Raw genomic sequence first — 19849 nt, forward strand, 5'->3', positions numbered from 1 at the left:
GTATCACATGTATGTATCAATGTATCACATGTATGTATCAATGTATCACATGTATAGAATAAATATAGAATAAAAATATATCATATCCAACATGATGCAGCAAAAGCAAATGTGGATTTTGTTATAAGGTTAATAAACATCTCAGTTTGATCTTTTCTGATGCTTTGGCTCTGACAGGGTTAATATTCACAATCTTTGCACCCACACAGATGAGAGCTACTATTTAAGGGGGATGACAACTTTAAAGTGCACATGGTGGGAACTACTAGGAAATGTTGTTGTGTGTCTGTGTGTGGGGTCAAACTGTGGGCTAAACACAAATAGCCCTACATTTAAATCAGCGTGTGAAGGTTTGTATGCAGTGCAGGGGCAGCATTCAGCTCATTAAATATACTCTGAGCTATAAATATGTGAGGGGGAGGGAATACATCAGTGCTCCTTCTTCCCACAGGACTTATTTTCCTGTAGTACAATAGGTCCCACAGGACAGGATTTTCCTTCTGTGTCATTTAGTCAAATTGAAATTTTGTATTGTTGCAATGGAAAATCAGGATTTGTGGTTTGAAAATGTTTATCTAACTTAACATGTCAGATAAATTTGTCCTTAAGTTAATATTGACTTCAAGTCAAAGGTTTAATTAAATTAGAGTCATATTTCATATTTCCAGTCTGTATGTATGCTCTAGAAATGAGAAACAAATGAAGACCACAGCTCAGAGAGGCAGTATCATCCACTTCCTGATCGTCCAGCAGCACTGAAGCAGAGCGAGTAGAGCTTGGGTGATGCTGCGTTTTGCAGTGGATGCAGATTTTAAGATAAAAAGATTCAATACACTGACCTCTGTCGCTGCTGGCAGCAACGATCCCAGAAAACTCCTGTGACAATGCTTCAGGCTTCATTAAGTTTTGCACCTTAACAGCCTGACGACTACAACCTTCTCTAAGCTTCTCAGCTACTCTGGATTACATTCAAACCAAGTACACAGCCTGTTTAAATTCAATTAACACTGAGGTCTCGGTTTGTCCTCCAGTCAAAATCAGAGAACAGAAACACTTCTGTCCATATTATTTGTTTGCACCTGCAGTTACCTTTTACCATTTTAGTAATCTTACAGGTTCACTGCAACATCACACTGTGCACCATCAGTCTTAGTCATGTAACCTGTCTGATGGTTGTACCTGATGCTGCAGAGACACGTGGCTGTTGCGCTATTTCTTTCAAATATGTCCTCTTTGGGGTGGACAAGGAGGACACGGGCCAACAACAGGACAGCTGGAGGGCACAAACAAAGCTTCTGCTGTTACAGCTCAAATATTCTGCCCCACGTTTTACACACACCCGGCAACAGGTGGCGCTGCCCCTATCGTCCAATCCTGTTAAGCATAAGTGGACGCATGGACGGAGGACGGTCTGGCACGAACTCTCGCGCCTGACTCCACTCACTGTGTGCTTAGCTGTGATGCTGCAGGTGGTGCTGAGAGCCACACTGGAATCAATGATGACATCATTTGAATTCATTTGATTTCCTGCATAATGAATTTTTTTGTGTTAAAAATAAGACAACAGATGTCCCAATATAAAGTCACCTGACGGTGCAACAGCTGACAAACCAATTTTCACTTGGTGCTATTTCTATTTTCTAGGAGCCACTTTAGCACAGCTTTAAAAACAAGTGTTTAAAAAGTGAGCCGTCTGATGTAAATTCCAGGGTAAGTTCATAAAGGATGCATCTACAGGAAAATCTTGCTAGATAAAAAAGAAAATGTGAAAAGAACAAAGAAGACTGCTGAATAGGACATCAAAAAGACGAGTAATTAAAGCGCTGTTGTGAATGTTTAATATTAATTCACTGTCACGTTAAAAGCCACAGTTGCCTCAAAGCAAACTGAGTTCATTATGAGTATTTAATAAAGAAAAAACAACATGTTTAAAATGCAAATCACACCAGGGCGGCGTGGTTTCAGTACGAGGACATGACTGAACATCTGTGTTCAGGCTGGCAGTCAGAGGACATGCTGCACAGCAAAACGCCACAACTGGAGGTGAACTTCAGATGTTTTTGGCAGGGCTGCACCAGAAAACCCAGCGGCCCCTTTGAACAGCTACTGCTGTTGTTGTTTCTGCTAAATTAGCACGATGAGTGGCATCTCGTCTAAGAGCGATTTGCATATTCTGTTGAGTAACACTGTTGCTTAAATGGATGCTGTTTATACCTGCACGCTCAGAGAAGTGGATTACAAAAAGACATTTGACCTTTTTTCCACGGGAGATACGAGCGTCCAAACAACAAAGACGGCCGTTACAAAACTCCGACTGTTTCTTCGAGTGTTCACGCAGCTATGAAATACGCTGTTCTGGCTCTTGTTTGATGTCTGGGGTGATAATGAACTTGTTTGTTTGTGCACACATGCTACCCAGGGAACAGCAGAATCATGAATCTTTCATGCTTTAAGCGCGAGTGCTCGGATGTTTGGAACACCATAGGTGCCAGAGATCTGAGATGAATGTACACCAAAAGATTGGACACAGCCTTTCAGGTTATTGTTAAACTATAACAAGAGTAGGGAAGCAGTGGGTGAGGGGATGTTGAAGAGGGCAGCCGCTTCCAACGTGGCCCCGGGCTGACAGCCTGACAATGCAACACAAATAACACAACGTTCAGCTGCTTCATTTGGATGAGACCACTCAGTCCCACAGTGGGGGGGAGCCAGCCGTGGGGTCAGCAAGCAAATGCATGTAAGAGCATATAAACAGGTTTGCCCTGTATTTCTGCTGACGCACGTGTCCAGTGTCTACTCGTCTGAATCCAGTGCAGCTGTTCTCAGTGATGTGGTACTGGTGACAGCACGGGACATGTTTTAGGACAGCCACTGACCTTTTGTGTTAAAAAGACGGGACTTCCTGCAGTTGTAAACCACTTCCTGTTGGCACTGTTCCGACCCAGATACGATGGCACGTAGTTGTTTGGCCGAAGCGCTGTAGTTGAAGATCATGACGTGAGGTTTCTGAAGGGATGAGGTCTGAACTGTGACCGGAGCTGTGCTGTTGTGGGACAGCACGGTCCACACCTTCTTCTCTGCAAGAAAAATGTTCCCGCGTTACTGTGAAGCCAACATCAGCACCTCCTGCACCAAGATCTCCCCCACGATGTGTCTGTGTGACACACAAGGTCATCGTTAGAAGCAGATTTGGACACATGAATGTGAACTCTGCTATATTATATATAAAATAAACTTACAGTTATATTAACCCTTTAAGACCTACCACAGAACGCCACAGCTTATCTTTAGGTTTTTACATGCTGTAGTTTGGGAGCATTTCAAGTTGCTATACATCAACACAACTGTTATATCCCAAATGTTAATAATGTGCATGCATGAAGTCCGTAGTAATTACATAAATTGCAAAAAAGTAGAATAAACTACAAAAAAATCGTATAGAAAATCATTTTTGTTTTTTTTTACAAATATTTCTAGTTAGAGAAATTTAAGAGGTTCATCACCCGAAACTGAAAATAGAAAAAAGTTGCACAAAATAGTTTCCAACCACAGGAAATTTATTTTGAGTGTCTTCATAGTTTTATTTTTATATACTGCAGGAAAAACAAAAATAAATATTCTAATGCAAATTTGCAAAAAACCAGCATGTGCATCGAAATGAACTGTTTCCAGTGTAATTTGAGTTCGAAGCATCCCAGAAACTATTCACAAAGGCAGACATGAATTTTAAAAACACCAGCATATCTTTGTAAATGCTCTATAGGAAAAAACTACCGCGTTTTGGGACGGTAATGGCGGACATGCGATAGTTCGCGCTGACGTCTGTTCCCAGTAGGAAGTCTTATGAACAGCTGATCAGATCGGCAAAACGTGTTTCTGGAATATTATGTTTTTGTTGCTACAAATGCTTTTATGCAATTTTTGCAAAGCTATATGTGGAAGGAAACCGTGACCTAGGACAAGCTGAATGCATAAGATGTGAGTACAACTCCTCCGGTTTCATATGCAACAAAAATTATTGTGCTAGTTTATGTGGTCGCAATTCTACCGAGATTTAAAAATAGTTATGCAAAACGTGCTCGCTCCAGCCGGCCATAAAGGGCTAACTGAAAATGACTTGATTGGCAAAACTCTGAAGTAAAAAACAAACAAACAAAGACACAACTTATCATTTGTTATTGACGAAAAAAAAAGGGATCCACCCCCCACCCTCCACCTCATGATGCTAAAGCCAAATGGCTGCTCTCTGGGAGTTTATTAATCGACATAATCAACTTTAATTTAATGCAGTGTGAAAAAAAATGCACAGAAATAAATTATTTTTTTCAAGAATAATTAAATAGATTCAACATCTTTCTTCAACAGAACTGCAGACTGCACAGATGGTACCCAAAGGAAAAAAGTACTATAGCTTACTGGGGTGTTTTAGACTTATTAGTTACTATATACAGTAATGGACTTCTATACATTTTACATCAGATTAAAACTTTGGGTGTAAGATTCAGATAATTATTTATTAAAAGATCGATATTTTAAATGAGAATAAGAAAGAAAAGTATGTCTTTGTGCCCCTTTTCCCTGTTCATGCCCTATCGGCCCCCCTGACTAAACTTTGCTAGATCCGCCCCTGCACAGTTACCAGCCGTCAGCTGTAGAAAAGGATCCTGGTGTAGAAAGTAATATTAAATAAATTCTAACAACAGCTGATCAAGCTTAAACGTGCTGCGGTTGTTCAGCCGCTGGTTTCCTCTTTCTGGCGCGAAGTGGGCCAAAAACAAACAAGAGAGACGAACTCGCGACAGAAAAGCCGATCAGCTGATCATTGATCAGTGTCACGATTGAAGTAGCAGCAGGAGAGGGAGGGAGAGAGAGGCAGTCGCTCCATATCGGTTGTTAAGCTTAACGCAGGAATGCTTTACAAACATTCAGAGATGAACTTACACACTTGCTTTACTTCTCTCTGGGAAAACTTCCTCGGAGATAAAATGCTGGTTTGGTAGCGAGGCTACAAATACACACAGCTGCTCTATCAGGTGATGCATACTGCTGCGACGTGCTACGGTTATGAGCTGAGTTACGGTGTGTGGCAAGTTTTATGAGCTGCTTTCCTGATATTTAATGGATCGGATTACATTTTTTATTTCTCTCCGATATCCGATCCAGTAATTTAGGTCAGTATCGGACCGATACGTAATATCGGATTGGTCCATCTCTACTTCAAACCCTACACTTTGAAAAAGAACCTGATTTTATTGGTATCCACATACGAACACAGAATATTCTGGATAAAATCAGACGGCTGTGTCCTACTTCATGATTATTCTCATCAGGTTGGCAGGCTTACAGTTATTTACATCTCTAATGGATTCCTTAATTGAGGTCAAGTTGAGACATATTTGCTGCAGAACGACTGAGATTTTCAAGGAGACGACTGAAAAAACAAACCCTGGACGAGAGCAGCAGAGAACACCACGTTCGCTCTGTAATGTCATCACTGCTACATTAACCTTGCAGGGACGAAGCAGCTGGGAAAGTTGTGACAGCGCGGTGACGAGCACGGCCTCCAGAGTGTCAAAACTCAATATGTTTTGTCCTATATGTCATGCAGACTGTGGATCAGCTCGTGTCCCTCTGCCTGTCTGTCAAAAGTCACATCTCAGGTGACACAGAGCATATTGTGTTTGTGCCATCAAAAGCTCTTTCTGGCTCCCAAATCACAACACCCACACTGGTGACATCAGTCTGCTCCCACAGCTCCCAAACACCAACACTAACCCTCTCCCAAACGCAGCACGGTGCCACGCGATCACTGTCGATATCTGTGCTGCCGACAGCGACATTCGTAATTATTTTATCGACTCCTCTGCCTCGACGTAACTTTCCTCGTTTCTCCACGAGCAACAGATAACTGCCGAGATTTCAGAAATCAATGGGCAAATTTCTGTGAAAATGAATGTGGATATTCCTGTTTGCAGCACGGCGAGTGCTGCAGACGTGACTTTGAGCTGGGATCAGGTCAAAACCAAAACTTTTACCCAAGAAATGTGCAGATTTATGCATTCCTTCAAACGACTTAACAGTTTAAACGTTTTCATGGCACCGTGACTCGCCCTGCATCCAAAACATCCAGAATTACTGTCATGAAATGCACTGTGCAGGGGATTAACCCTTGTTGACGTTAATGACCCGAGCCTCTGGAGGCCACTGGGAGGGGGCTCAAGATCTCTAAGCCTGTCAAGTTGTAATCTTTTTTTAATATATTTTTAACTGGCTTTATTGGATGGATACAGGGAAGCGAGAGGGGAAGACATGCGGTAAAGGGCCACGGGTCGGACTCGACCCCAGCCGGTCGCCCGCTCATCCGACTGAACTAACCCAGTGCCAAGTTGTAATCTTTTTGATTTGAGAAGCAACAAATCCCACATTTCTGCTCTCAGCCATACTTGAGTGGACAAGATGACCTTTTAATTGAAGCATCATTCATGAAGACACCATGAAAACCTTTCCCTCTGATTAAAGATCGAGGCAACAAAAGGCAGCATGCTGCATATACATAAAGAACCAAAAGATTGGAAACAAATGAAAGATTAAATCTGTGTTTAACACACACCGAACATGCATTTAAAAACCCTCAGGAGGTCGCCTAGACTGCTGCTGGCTCTGGATCAATGCAGGCTAATCTATAAGCCAGTGCACTCTTTACTCTGAGCTTTCTCTGTGTTCTCGGGTGATGTTGAATGGAGTAAAAGGTGACAACACGAGGTCTACAATGATCTCACCTGTCATGTTGCAGTATACCTGTGTGGGCCCCAAAGGACCACTCCCATCTGGATCAATGAAGTAGAAGCCCGATGAGCTGCCACTCAGCTTGTAGGCCTCACAGGAAGACTCGTAAATGGCTGCAAGATGCAGAGTGGGACAGAAATCAGTCATTCGTCCAACAATCAGCCCACGCTCTGACGGCTCTCGATTGGATGAGTCATGAATACACAAAACCTATCTAAATGTATGAACTCTGTGCTGTATTATAGAAGTGAACGATGTCCATGCTTTGGCTTTTTTCTTTATGCTAATTATGGCACCAACATCCTGAACCAGTGTCCTCCACACAAATCGATTCACATCAAGGAACATCTTAAACATCTTCACAGAGATACACACTAACAGAGGCCTTTGTTTGTGGCAGTGACTGTCATTTTAATGGGATGAAAGGACAGCAAACAAACGTTACTGCCTGCTGCTGGCTTCATAATAACTTCTATTATTTGATGAAAATAATTAAGTCAAGTCAGCCTATTTGTACGCCATGTTTTTCAAAAATAGAAGTCAATGTAACAAACTGAGATAAATGGCAGAGACATCACAAAGCATCCAAATACAGAAAAGCAAAAAAACTCATTAGAACAATTAAAACTACATGACAGCACAGGCCTTTGTGAGCTCCTCTAGATACCACAGGATCTGCTTTGAAGAGCCAGATGAGGCGAAAGACTAACATGACAGCACGAACCTTTAATTTAGACCCACGGCAAAATGATGCCCCCGAGTGCCTGAAGAACCAGAACACCAGCGACATAGTAGCTCATCCTGTTCATGCTCCATCATAACTCACAGGTTACTACCTCTAAAACAACAGACATGACCCCTATGGGCTCAAACTGTGCTCATAAATATTTTGTACTTGTAAATCAGACGGTGTAGCTGTGAAATGAATTTTGTAACCTTGTGTGTTTGTAAAAAATATTCACAAACGTTATTTTTTGGACCATAAGGCGCACTGGATTATAAGCCCGGCTAAACGAAACAAAACAGTCAGAGTCTTGCTTCCTCCACTTCCGTGCCATTGATTCATTACTGCTGAATTCTCTCACAGCGGCTCTATTCCCGTGTTGTTGTAGTGTATAATAATAATAATAATGGATTGCATTTATATAGCGCTTTTCAGGGCCCTCAAAGTGCTTTACAATACCACTATTCATTCACACACTGGTGGAGGCAGCTACGGACATATCACGCCATCGGCCCCTCTGACCATCACCAGTAGGTGGTAGGTGAAGTGTCTTGCCCAAGGACACAACGACCGAGACTGTCCGAGCCGGGACTTGAACCCGCAACTTTCCGGTTACAAGACGAACTGTCACTTCTTTGAGCCACGATTAATGACTAACCTCGTATTGTGGATGGATTATCTCAGTTGTTCTCCTGACTGAAGTTTGGTCCTTTTATAACATCCTGCCATGCGATTACATTTGTCTCTTTAACTTTTATCGAGTGGAAAAGTGTTAGCGTTCATCCTCCAGCTTCAGTGTGTTTATGCTATGCTAACATAGCTATTTGCTAGCGATCACGTAGCACATCATTAAATACCAGCTAGCCCAACTTCAGTAACCCTACAAACGTCACTGCTGTTTAGTTTTCTGTCTTCATTTATGTTGGAAGTGATAACAGAGCTGTACGTTTGAATTTCTCAGAAATCTCTCAGTCAGAACATGCTATATCATGTTTAGGTGGAAGCTAGCGAGCTAACTTCCTGCTAACTTCTGACTCCGTTAAATGTAATAAATCCTGTTTTCATGGATGCCTGGATGTTTAACTTAATTGTTACACCTGGTAAAGCAGCAACACTGATCATTTTATTAAAGATGAAAGAATTTAGCGAGTTTTTAACTCTCAGTGATGCTGTGTGCTTGTTTGACTTTGGGACCTGAAGCAGACAGAGTTTAAGACCCAGATTAGCCGTAATGCTCCAACAATCCATCAAGCAGTGCGGTTTCTGACAGATTTTTGAGCGCTGTGTACATAAAATTATTTCGAGCTCAGTAAGCACCACCAGAATTCATACATAAGGCGCACTGTTGATTTTTGAGAAAAGTAAAGGACTTTAAGTGCGCCTTATATTGCGGAAAATACGGTAATCATGTTTTTGTTAGGGTGTGGTTACAAAGGAAAAGAACTCAGTAATTAGCTTTTACCCGGGTATTTTTGAAAACGCAGATTTTTCTATGCGTTTGCACCTTTCGTCCACACGTCAACGGCGTTTTCGGTCACTGAAAACGTAGATTTCTAAAAGCTCCGGCCAGGGTGGATATTTTCTGAAACTCCGTTTTTGCATTTACGTGTGGACAAGAAAAACGGAGAAAATGCAGCGTCAAAGATGTGCGCCTTTTTTGACGTCACAGTGTGCGCCACGTTATTGTTTCGGTGAAATGAATTTCTACAATACTGTTACTGTTAATTCTACTCTCTGCAGTGTTTAAATGCTTACATATACACACAGTTACTGTCCCTCCACACATACGACTCGGTTCTGCTTCTATGCCCCAGCTTTGTTTACTTTTTCCCACCGAGGCTTCTAGACTTCTGATTGGCCAACATTTCTACACGGTTAGGAATATAGCGCCACCTGCTGCTTTGGCATGTTCATAGCAGCGTTTTCCTTCATTTCTGCCTTTACGTGTGGACGGGATTGTTTTTTAAAACGAAAACGGAAAATCTCCGTTTTCAAAAATACCCGTGTACGTGTGGACGTAGCCTTAGAAAGACACAATTTCTCATCTATAGATGCACAAACATAAATCAGTTCACAGCTACACAGTCTGATTGAAACTGACCTGGAGAACACTTTGGCCAAAGACTCACATACACACACAAACACTGCAGGAGGATCAGTGAATCTGTGGATTGTGGAAGGAAAGATGACAAATACCTCATCAGTCCTTTGGCCACATAAGTCTCGAGTTTACTAATGAATGTTTCCAGCCACTGCATCTGTCAAAGCTAACAAGTCTCAGTTATGATGCTAGTGCCAGCCAGTATAACCAGGATAGTAAGGTGCTGTCCAGTGGAGTGTTTTCTAAAACCACCCAGAGGGCAAAATGAGACCTTTTTGTCACAGTCATGCAGTTTGAACTCAGCACGAGAAGTGTGTGTGTGTGTTCCTGTCTGTCTTTGTGAGCACCGAAATCTGCATTCTACTATACTTGTGAGAACCAACAGTCACTTGTGAGGACACACTCACGGTCCTCACAAGTTTGAAGCATTTTTGAGGCTCAAAATGTGGTTTTAGTGTCAGGCTAGGGAAACCGTAACGTCAATGAAGGTCCTCAATAAGATAGCTGAATGGGCTTGTGTGTGTGTGTGCAAACTCCAGAGATGAAGCCAGACATTTCTGAATGTCATTGAATCTGCTGAGTGTTTTCAGACTCTGTCAGGTTTCAGGTTTTGAGTCCAGACAGAAAAGTTGATTTCACGTGTTTACGGGGAAGTTGATGAAAGGCCCTATTTTTAATTCAGCAGATGATCTTATCTGCCATGTTCTCTCCATCAGCCAAACACGACTGTGTTTGGCTGCATATAAACAAGATATCAGTATTCTGGGGCAGGGGAATTTCACACATACTTTCCAACAGCCGTCTCCACAGCAAATATCAAGGCGATGTCATAAAATGACAGCCGTAAGGAAAAGCTCCTACATGCAGAGTCAGTCTAAAGTCAGCCAGTCTAACACTATTTAGGGTGTAGCGAAAAAAGATTCTCAGAATTTTGAAAGTGAGAATAGCAGCATCGGTTGTAAAGGTCTTGTCAAGTCGAAGCAGGACAGCTTTTTTTGCTCTGCACAGGTGAAGAAAGGTACGAGCGAGGCTGGCGGATGTGTGCCGAATCGAATGACACAACTCGGCAGACCGAGACTAAATGGGGCGGTGCGGCGGATGTAATGGCGGCTTTGAGAGGAGGTGAAGAAATGAAAGTGAGACAAAGTGCTCACAGTTGTGACATGTCGCTCCAGCATAACCCGTCCCCGAGCAGTCACAGGAGAAAGAGCTCCACATCTGAGAACAGCGCGCTCCGTGCTCACACAGGTTAGGAAGGCATCTGCAAAGAAAGCACAGTTTAGGAATCCACTCATTTACTTAGTGATTGTACCTGATATATGGACATTTGAATCACTTTATTTCCACAGTTTGAACCTTTGATCCAGCACGACGACATTTCGATCCACTGTATGCTTGACTGTACGTTGTTGGGGTGACTCTCTCGACTTTACATGAAGAGTCATAATGTGCACACACCGTTCACCAACAGCACCAACGTTTCACAGTCTGGGGACTCATCAACTGAACTTCAGACCAAGCACATGAACGAACGGTGAGAAAATTTTAACTCTACTGTCTCAATTTATTCCTACTAATAATAAATAATGATTTTGTATGTTATGTTTAAATGAGCAAACATTTAAGTGGAGATATTATCTGAATGTCAGGAGTGGGATCTCATTCACACCCCTCCCAGCCTGAGGGAGGGGTGTGAATGCCTGCTGTCCCCCCCCCTCCTTTCATTCACTTCTCATTGGTACACGGGGATCGGCCCGGCCAGTCTCCTTCGAGGCCTTCCCCTCATCCATCATCGCTCATCATCACTGAGCTCGTGAAATAAAACTTAAAGGAAGTTCTTCCTTCCCGCTGACACCGAGTGCTTCCCCATCAGGGATCATCTATTGCTGCAGCTTTTCTCTCTAATATTGTATATAAAGCACTTTGAGGTAACTGTTGTTGTAACTGGTGCTATAAGAAGATTTTAGCTTTACAGTCTGGAGCTCTAACCGCGGCGATCTTCATCCGTGGTATCTGCCTTTCTGCCAGAACTGCAGTTCAGCTGTTTCTGATCCATGAATCTCTGTCTGAGGAACACTTAAACAAAACAGGACTGAGTGGATCTGCAATGATGAACATCTGTCATTACAGTTAGTCACAAAGCAGAGAAGCAGAATACACTTCAAACCCCATCCATGCGTGTTTTCCTGCGTTCTCCAGAGTCGGATTGGCGGTTCATCACACGACCGTGACCCTTCATTTCCACCTAAAGTCACCAATAAAGCTAAGATGAGGGGACATCTATGGACAGTGTGTGATTGTCCAGTGAGGGACAGCTGTATGTGTATATACACACATCCAAGGAGAGGTTTGTCACAGACCTGACAGGCTTTTCAGTAATGACGCTTCTCAGGTTCACAAAGAAAGAACTGCTGCTGCTGTTAGCGTCTGCATGCTATGTTAGCTCAAATGCTCTGCCACACAAAACCACACAGAGCTGAGCAGATCGGCCCTCTGTCACCGCTACCAAAGGGGTATATCTATGCATGCATCTATGATTGGTCCTTCTCTTCAGACTGTAAGCAGCGATTTTAAAGTGAAGGACATGCAACATGCTAGCATGTCAGAAACAACACAGAACAAGTTTTCTCATTGAAAAAGCTGCAGGCAGACATGTTCTGTCTTTTGACTGCTTGTAATTGATTATCAAAACGTTTGCTAATTAACTTTCCCGTCTGCTGACTAATTGAAAAATCTGTAGCTACCTCCTGATGTGCTGAGCTCTTTCAAGCTTTCAGAACAACTGAGGCTTTAGGAGCTGCTCAGGATGATAACACTTTACTTCCAACCACAAAGAAGGAAAAACAAACAAACCCACATAAATAGGCGGCTTCCAGGCATCTGCATTAGCGACTAACAGAAGCAGTTGTTTTGCTGGTGTTTACAAAGCCGATCTTTTATCCAGCAGGTAAGAAAGAGCCGTGCTCACGTTCCCCTTTATTCGCTCCTGTGCTGTCATGAACACCAGCTTTGAAGTCCCCCAAAAGACTCATTTGCTGTTGATTCATGTTGTGCAAAGTAAAAATAAAAACAAGTGTGAACTGACGCTTTCTCACACTGCGCCCTTGTCTGAATTTGAGAAAGTGGAGCCGTGGCAGCGCTTCTCTAAAAATAAATGCATCTCTGTCACCTTCAGACAAGAATGCCCGTTAATAGGATTTCACCACAAAACGTGTTTCAGGGAAAATTTTAAACTGCACTCTTCTGATTAATAGTCCCGTCCTCGAGCCTCCTTCAGTTTCACATAATTGCCAGCCTTTCAAGCATGCATCTATAATTTCATGCACTTTTATCTCTCACCTATTAACTGCAGCAGCACAGGCCGGCCGCAACACGGATAAGGTTGCAGCCGTCGGTTTAATTACCGTCGGGCTATTTTCTGATGTTGTGTGCACGGTTGACCTTACAGGTCAAGAAATGACAGCAGCTGGCACACCCAGGTGCACACGAACAATAAAGTGAGTCACAGTGTAATTAGACCGAAAGCAAAGAAGCTTCAGTCTGAGTTCATTTCCTCGTATCGTCAAAGTAAAAGCTCAGAACAGAAAGGAGGAAATCATAGGTTCACCTCCCTCAAGTTTTCAAATGATTTTTATTAGCAGTTAATTTGCCATTTGGTCTCATTCACCCAGTAAATACATCCCAGGACCGAGCTCTCACCACACGGGTGAGAAATCAGATGTCACTGGTCAAGGTGGATCTCACTAACAAACATCCCACTCTCGTATCACAACAACTCGTAAGATAGCCCTGAAGTTTTTAAATGTTATAATAATAATAAACATAAGCCTGATAAATCAATCTTTTTCAGGAAGTAAATGGTTATTCAGTGCAAAATACGTAACCAAGCCAACACCAAAGCAAAGACAAACACAGTTAGCATGAAGATGAAGGAGTTTCCCCAAGGAGCTGCTGGAGCCTAAATTAAAGTTCAAGCATAAAGACGGGAGTGCAGGCTGGCATGCTGTGAAGTGTGTGCACTGGATGATAACAGTGACTCTACACAGTGCAGCCCTCTGGCCCACACGGTACAATGTAAGCAGTGGTACTGCTGTATGTGTCATCATTTGAATAAGAACAGGGTCCAACCAAAAGCTGAAGGGTGTCCTGGCTCAGCTTTAGAGATGCACCAAATGTTGGCCTCCGCGATAAAGTGACAGCAGAGGCTGAATGAGGATCTGAGTGATTCAGGGTAGAGCTGCTGTTCCCTCAGTGATGGTTCAGGCTTCCTGTCAGGATGCCTTCTGGATGCATCTAAGCTGAGTAATTCGTCCATCCAAGAGGAGGCCCAGAACATGATGGAAATGTTTTTCACTTGGTTTGAGAACATCTCCGATTCAGAGCCAGAGGCTGGGAGATGTTTGGACTACAGTGAGACTGCTGTCCCTGTGGCCAGCAGTAGAAATGGACGTATGGATGGCTGCTTAAAGAAAACAGAGGATGGCTGAACTCATCTTGAGGAGGGTGAGTTTGTACACCGCTGCAGTATCTGCACCAAAGTTTCAGCCATGTTTCATCAAAGACAGCCTGATGCTGTTTGTGTAATCCTAGTGGCAGTTTGCTTCTTGACTGACGCCCTTCAATAAATGAAATCACGTGGAAGAGCACCAAAGCATGCTCCTGGAGCTGCATCTCCTGGAGCTGCATCGCCTTCTTTATTCGGTCACTTCCTGCAGCGTGCCGTTCGCCTCACTGACACGGGAGACTGCCGTCGCTCCTGTGTTTGCAAACGCTGGCTTAGACAGCAGACATGTGAAACTGAAGAAAAAGCAGTCTGCATGTTTACTTCAATCCTGTACAAGATCCACATGAAGGTGCTCACAGGGCCCGCAGCTGTGGGGTAATGAGGGAGAGCACGGCACACAGGACAGTAGGGAGGCAGCTTGTTAGCATAGCCCTCTGCCAGGGAAGCTACTCGCCAGTTTTCTGTTGCACTTTAATTGGACGATCCTGTCAGTTTGTCTCTATAGGACAAGATGTCAGTGACATTCAGGCTGCGCTGCAGGCAGCACGCTGTCATCCACAAATTAACAGAGTGGGCATGGATGAGGCTGTGCTGCCATCTTGGATAATGTTTGACATTCAACAGTCACGTGTGCATGCTTTCAGCAGCTCTACGTCTGAGCCATGTTCTTACTCAAACACATTCAGGATACTTTACCTGTCTTTTATATTGCACGTGTCGAACTGAAGCTCGTTATAATTCCCCAGCAGTCCTTGCTGTACATGACTGAGATTCATCAGCTGGCTGTTGATGAATATGAGCCGCATACAACCCTGGAACGCCGGAGCAAAGCCCTGGCAGTCTGGAGCAGTCGCAGCACAGCCTGGATGGAAATAACACACGATACAACCTTTAGCTTTTATTCCCAGGAAACATTGGGTTAGAGTGTAAAGGAGAACGTCTTAAGCTATGTTAATATTGGTGTGTAAATCCACGAACCTCCAAAGTATAAGCTGCCTCTGGATTGCACTTGTTCCCAAAGTTCAATAGTGGAGGAGGGCTCGTTATCCACAGTCAGAGTGATCTGTAGGTTCCTGCCGTCGAGGCTCACAGAGTGCCACAGCCCATCGCTGACTCTCCTGCCTGATGAAGAACGGTTCAGTTTGGAAGTTTAGATGACAACAATATTTATTTATTTAAAAAAATAAAAATAGACTTTTGAGAGCTGCCAGTAAATTTCCTGTGCACACACACGCTTGTTTTCACGGACACCACAGGAGCTGCAGAGCTTCCAGCCTCCTCCATCACTCGGAGCCTCCAAACAAAAAGCCTGCCTCCTCCGCCGTGTCACTCAGCGCATATTTTATCATTTAGATGAAGTGAATATGGAAATGTGGAGAAATTACTAACGTCAGCTTCTTCCTGGTTCTTTATTATTGTCAACAAATAACGTGGGTGCATTACCTCCACTAATGTGAAGTAAGCACTGTACCGCAGTCAATCCTTCTCCATCCTTCACTTAAAGATGACACCAGCATCTCTGTTACAGCTGATCACCTACAGTCAGAAGGCTGCAGACATGTGAGCAAACACACTCACACGACTCTGCAGACCATGTCAGTCAGATTCTTTGTTCCCTTGTTGCTGAGTCTGCTGATGATGACTGAGGAGGTTACTACAGCTGCCTGCACTGCCTAACCCAAACCTTTAACCTGTAAGCCACCAAGTGCTTCACCAAAGTAAAAGTGGCTGTGACAGATCATCACAAAGCTGCAGCCTTCAGGAGGACTGACTGACCCACGCCTCTGTTCCACTCACACTCAGTCCAACAGTGCCCGTGACTTGCAGCAGATCCCTGCATCCCAGAAGAGTCTGAGGGCCGCGGGCAGTTTCTCTGTGTCATGGAATAAGCAGAGTTGCCACAGCAGACAACATTAATCTGAGTTTCCTTCCCTCCTTTCAGGTCAGAAATATAAATCTCACCATGTGTTTGCTGTCTCCTTGCTGCCCAGTCAGTTTGTGTGGCTGCTGCTCATCTTTTAAAGTGTTAGAGTGGCGAACGCTCACACTAAACATGGCCATTAGTATGTACAGCTAATAATCCCTGTGAGCTAAGAGTTGGGTCGAGGCAGCTTCTGTTTGTGTTTCATGTCAGCTGATATCCTCACGACGCGCTTATCGTTTTCACATCCGACCCGGGGCTGAGTGTGTTCCAGTGCTACAGCACCAGTGTTGTAGTCACAGCATCTCCTCAGCAGAATAAGGATCATAATCAGTGCAAGACGGAGGAGCTGGAGTCTGACAGCAGGACAAGACAGACTCTGAACAACTAAATGAGTGTGAGGACTTGCACAACAATGACCTGATACGCTGCAGGGACTATTAGCTGGGTAGGAACAGCCGATCGCATTGACGCAAGCATTTGTTTCAACTGTAAAAACAGGTCAACTCTTATCCTGCCTCTAAAAAATATATTTGGATGTGATCACTGCTCCAAAGAGTCAGTGGCAGCCCGTGTCCACACCAGTGTGTTCATGCAACATGTTGTGACGACATGTTGACGAAATTCTTTTCACATTGAGGTCCCCGTGCACGCAGCTCCCACGTTGTCAGGGCCCATTTTCATCCTGCCAATGCTCTTCTATCAGCTGAACGAGGACGCAGTGGAACAGTGATGTGACAGTGCGAATGAAACTGAAGGGAAAAGTTCAACTTTGGAGAAAAACAAAAGTCTGCAGTTTAATGATTACACTGAGAGTGATGCTGCTCGGTATCTGACATCGTTACTTTGTTCCAGCAAAGTGGTGAGAATCTGTAGCTGCCTTTAATTAAAACCATGTTTCCATTTTATTTCTTAAGCTTCGGACGATCGCTGTGCCCGACGCTCACTCAGCACGCCGCGCTCACGTTTACACACCGGGCTCTCCCACGCTACGGTCCAGGCATCACAGAGAAGATGTTCAGCTAACAGAGCATCACACATCATCTCCATATAGGGATGCCCTCCACCCTGCATCTGTGCTTGGTGCAGCATGCTCCCACAGGATGGGTTTCCACACATCAGAGACGAGGACCTGGGGATTGTCTCGCACTGCCTTTAATATGATAACATTGTTTGCTGCGTATAGATGCTATGATACGCTATATCTAATTTCAGTTTGACCTCCAAAAGTGGACGAGAAAGACGAGGGATTCTGATGACGGTAACACGAACAATAAACAGATCCTTCCTTTAACTATGGTAAATGTATTGTTTCTGCACGACTGCAGGACTCGAGGTCACAGGCTTCATAGGCTGCAGCTCTAAGGCTGATATGTCCTTGCGCAGATGTTTAATTTAATGCACCATGAGGCAAATTATATAAAAGGGAATACAGTCCCTGAGCTGTGGTTTTCTTCTCCATCTATATTTCCCTGCAGCCATCCAACTGCTGAGAGCCTGACTTCCCCCAAGCAATCTTACTTATCTCTGTTATTTTTGCTAAGGAATCCTATACAGATAATTAGATGATATTTTCCCCCCCAAAAAAAGAAAAAGCCATATTATTTTCGACTTTCTTCAGGATGAAGGTGATACAAGTCAGACAGATTAAATTGGTTGCTGAGCACAAAACAAGCACCTTGGAGGACTCAGCAGTGCAAACAGGCTTTTGGAGGCTGGCGTTCGCCGATGATGCTGTGAATCAAAATGTGATTCAGAAGCTGAAACTGACCCAACCCTGTGCCAGTCTGTGTTCATGCTAGACCAATTCATCTAGTCCTTTTGCTAAGCTAGTAGTAGCTTCTTAGTAGACTCACAAATAGAATAAAACAACATTAACTTGATCTAATGTGTCACACTGCTACAACCGCACACTGTGAAGACAAATGACTAAAACACAAATTTTCAAATTAACAAGTTAATCAAATACTAAAAGTGTACGAACATGCGCTGTTCCATCCTCCAGGTCGTGTTACGTGTATTAAAAGGGGCCGAGTGTGCACAGGAGCACAGCTGTACGTTAGCTTCATTTTTCATCTCTACAGGTTTCTGCATCGCTCTAACAAAAATGACCCACTGGGGTTGGACACAGGGCCTCTCCTGGTGTCCTCCAGTTCCTCCTGCTTGGACTTTGGGTCCTGATCATTACATGAGGGTCATTTCTGTGACTATATTTCATGTTTCTTGAGCTGCTCCTGAGCTGGTTTGCAGCATGCAGCTGCATTATCCTGCAGGCCAGCTGTGTAACTGGCATGCACCAATCTTTAGGTGAGTTTGTCTCTGGCAGCACATTCCACTATAACGACTTAATAAATGTTAATCACTTCAGCTGTCAGTGGCTTCATGTTGTGGCTAAGTGGTGTATGCCACTGAACCTTTTCTATCTCAGATCTAGTGCAGACATGGATCTGTGGGGACGATTAAGTCTAGTTCGAGCCGAACAGGAAATGTCTGATTTTGTACTATCAGGAGTGCACAGTAGACTCAGGGACACATTAGTCTGTTGTGTGGACTCACCGGCTGAGACCTCTGATTTCTGTCGTCCCGAGCTGTGGAGGGTCAGGCGTAGCCAGCTGTTGCTGATCTGCAGCCTCAGCTTCTGTGGATCTGGGTTGAGTTGGACGGAGAGCAGCAACCCCTCCGGGTTCCACGTCCTGAACTGGAAGCGAACGGAGAAACCCCCCACAGCAGGCGATGCTGATGGGAGCGACAGGAAGCTGCTGCTGGAGCTCACAAAGGTGCAAGCCACCAGCTGGGGCTGCGAACACGAGAAGGTCACATTGCCCTGGAGGACGAAAAAGCCAAGGATGCAGATTTACATGCATCTTGCACAATATGTTAGGTGTCATGGGAAATAAATGTCATGTTGTTGCGCACAAACAGGGAACAAATGGTAACTGACACCAGAACCTTTTCCTAGTGTCAACCACAATATTCATTAAACTGAATTATTTGGCATCAACAGCAAATTATTCATCAGTACCAATTTGTAGTACTTGGAACAGAATTTATAGTAATGCTGTAAAAGAGCCGACACATTGTGTAGTGTCAAATGAAAATTTCATCAAATAACCTCACACAGAGAGGAAACTGAATGTCAGCGTTTCTTCATAATGGATTTACTTTGCTTTTCACTGTTTTCTGCAATACAATATTCCAGTGTTACAGTGGTGGACACTCTCACAGCACAGCGACCGTCATTGAATGATCCATTTAAAAGCAGACTCTCTTATCTTCACAGAATGGGTGAAGAGCTCCCAGCATTTCTGCATGAAGTGCATCTCAAATATTAAATATGAGGTCAGCATATATACAGGTCATGTCTGGGAGGCTACAGCTTCAAGCAGTTGTTTATTCTACTGGCTCCTATTGGCTGCTGAGAGATGACTCTAATATTGGTCTCATCCCACCTGCTGTTAAAAATATTATATTGGCTGCGGACAGCCAATCAGAAGTCTCCATTAAAGCATGTGATTAAAGGAAGAGGAACTGGAAGCTGGTCGGATTCTCTGTATGCCACAGAAATGTGTTTCAGTGCTGCTTTATTACCTCCTTTATGGGAGGAAACACTGGGACCAATCTTTATAGGAGGAAAGAATAGAAAGACTATTCCATCCCATAATACACAGCAACACACATCAGACCATCCATGGAGACAATCAGCAAAACAGACTTTAATACACCGACTCTGGTGTTGCACATAGGTCAGTGGTGCTAATGTGCATGTGGAAACACACACACACACACACACACACACACACACACACACACACA

General features: G+C 43.8%; 1 protein-coding gene across 1 annotated transcript in view; it reads right to left on the reverse strand.

Annotated features, from left to right (window-relative positions):
• The window catches only part of cntnap5a (contactin associated protein family member 5a), a 140638-nt gene that overhangs the window by 41765 nt on the left and 79024 nt on the right, over nucleotides 1-19849 (reverse strand). The window contains exons 8-13 of the mRNA XM_013914947.1: nucleotides 18593-18860; nucleotides 15094-15237; nucleotides 14812-14977; nucleotides 10766-10872; nucleotides 6780-6899; nucleotides 2877-3077 (exon numbers count right to left, since the gene is read on the reverse strand). Of these exons, the coding sequence (XP_013770401.1) occupies nucleotides 2877-3077; nucleotides 6780-6899; nucleotides 10766-10872; nucleotides 14812-14977; nucleotides 15094-15237; nucleotides 18593-18860 (1006 nt within the window). The remainder of the gene's footprint in view (nucleotides 1-2876; nucleotides 3078-6779; nucleotides 6900-10765; nucleotides 10873-14811; nucleotides 14978-15093; nucleotides 15238-18592; nucleotides 18861-19849) is intronic.

The sequence above is a fragment of the Pundamilia nyererei genome, unplaced genomic scaffold (assembly GCF_000239375.1).
Source record: "Pundamilia nyererei isolate P.nyererei 1_Seehausen unplaced genomic scaffold, PunNye1.0 scaffold00239, whole genome shotgun sequence".
NCBI classification, from domain to species: Eukaryota; Metazoa; Chordata; class Actinopteri; order Cichliformes; family Cichlidae; genus Pundamilia; species Pundamilia nyererei.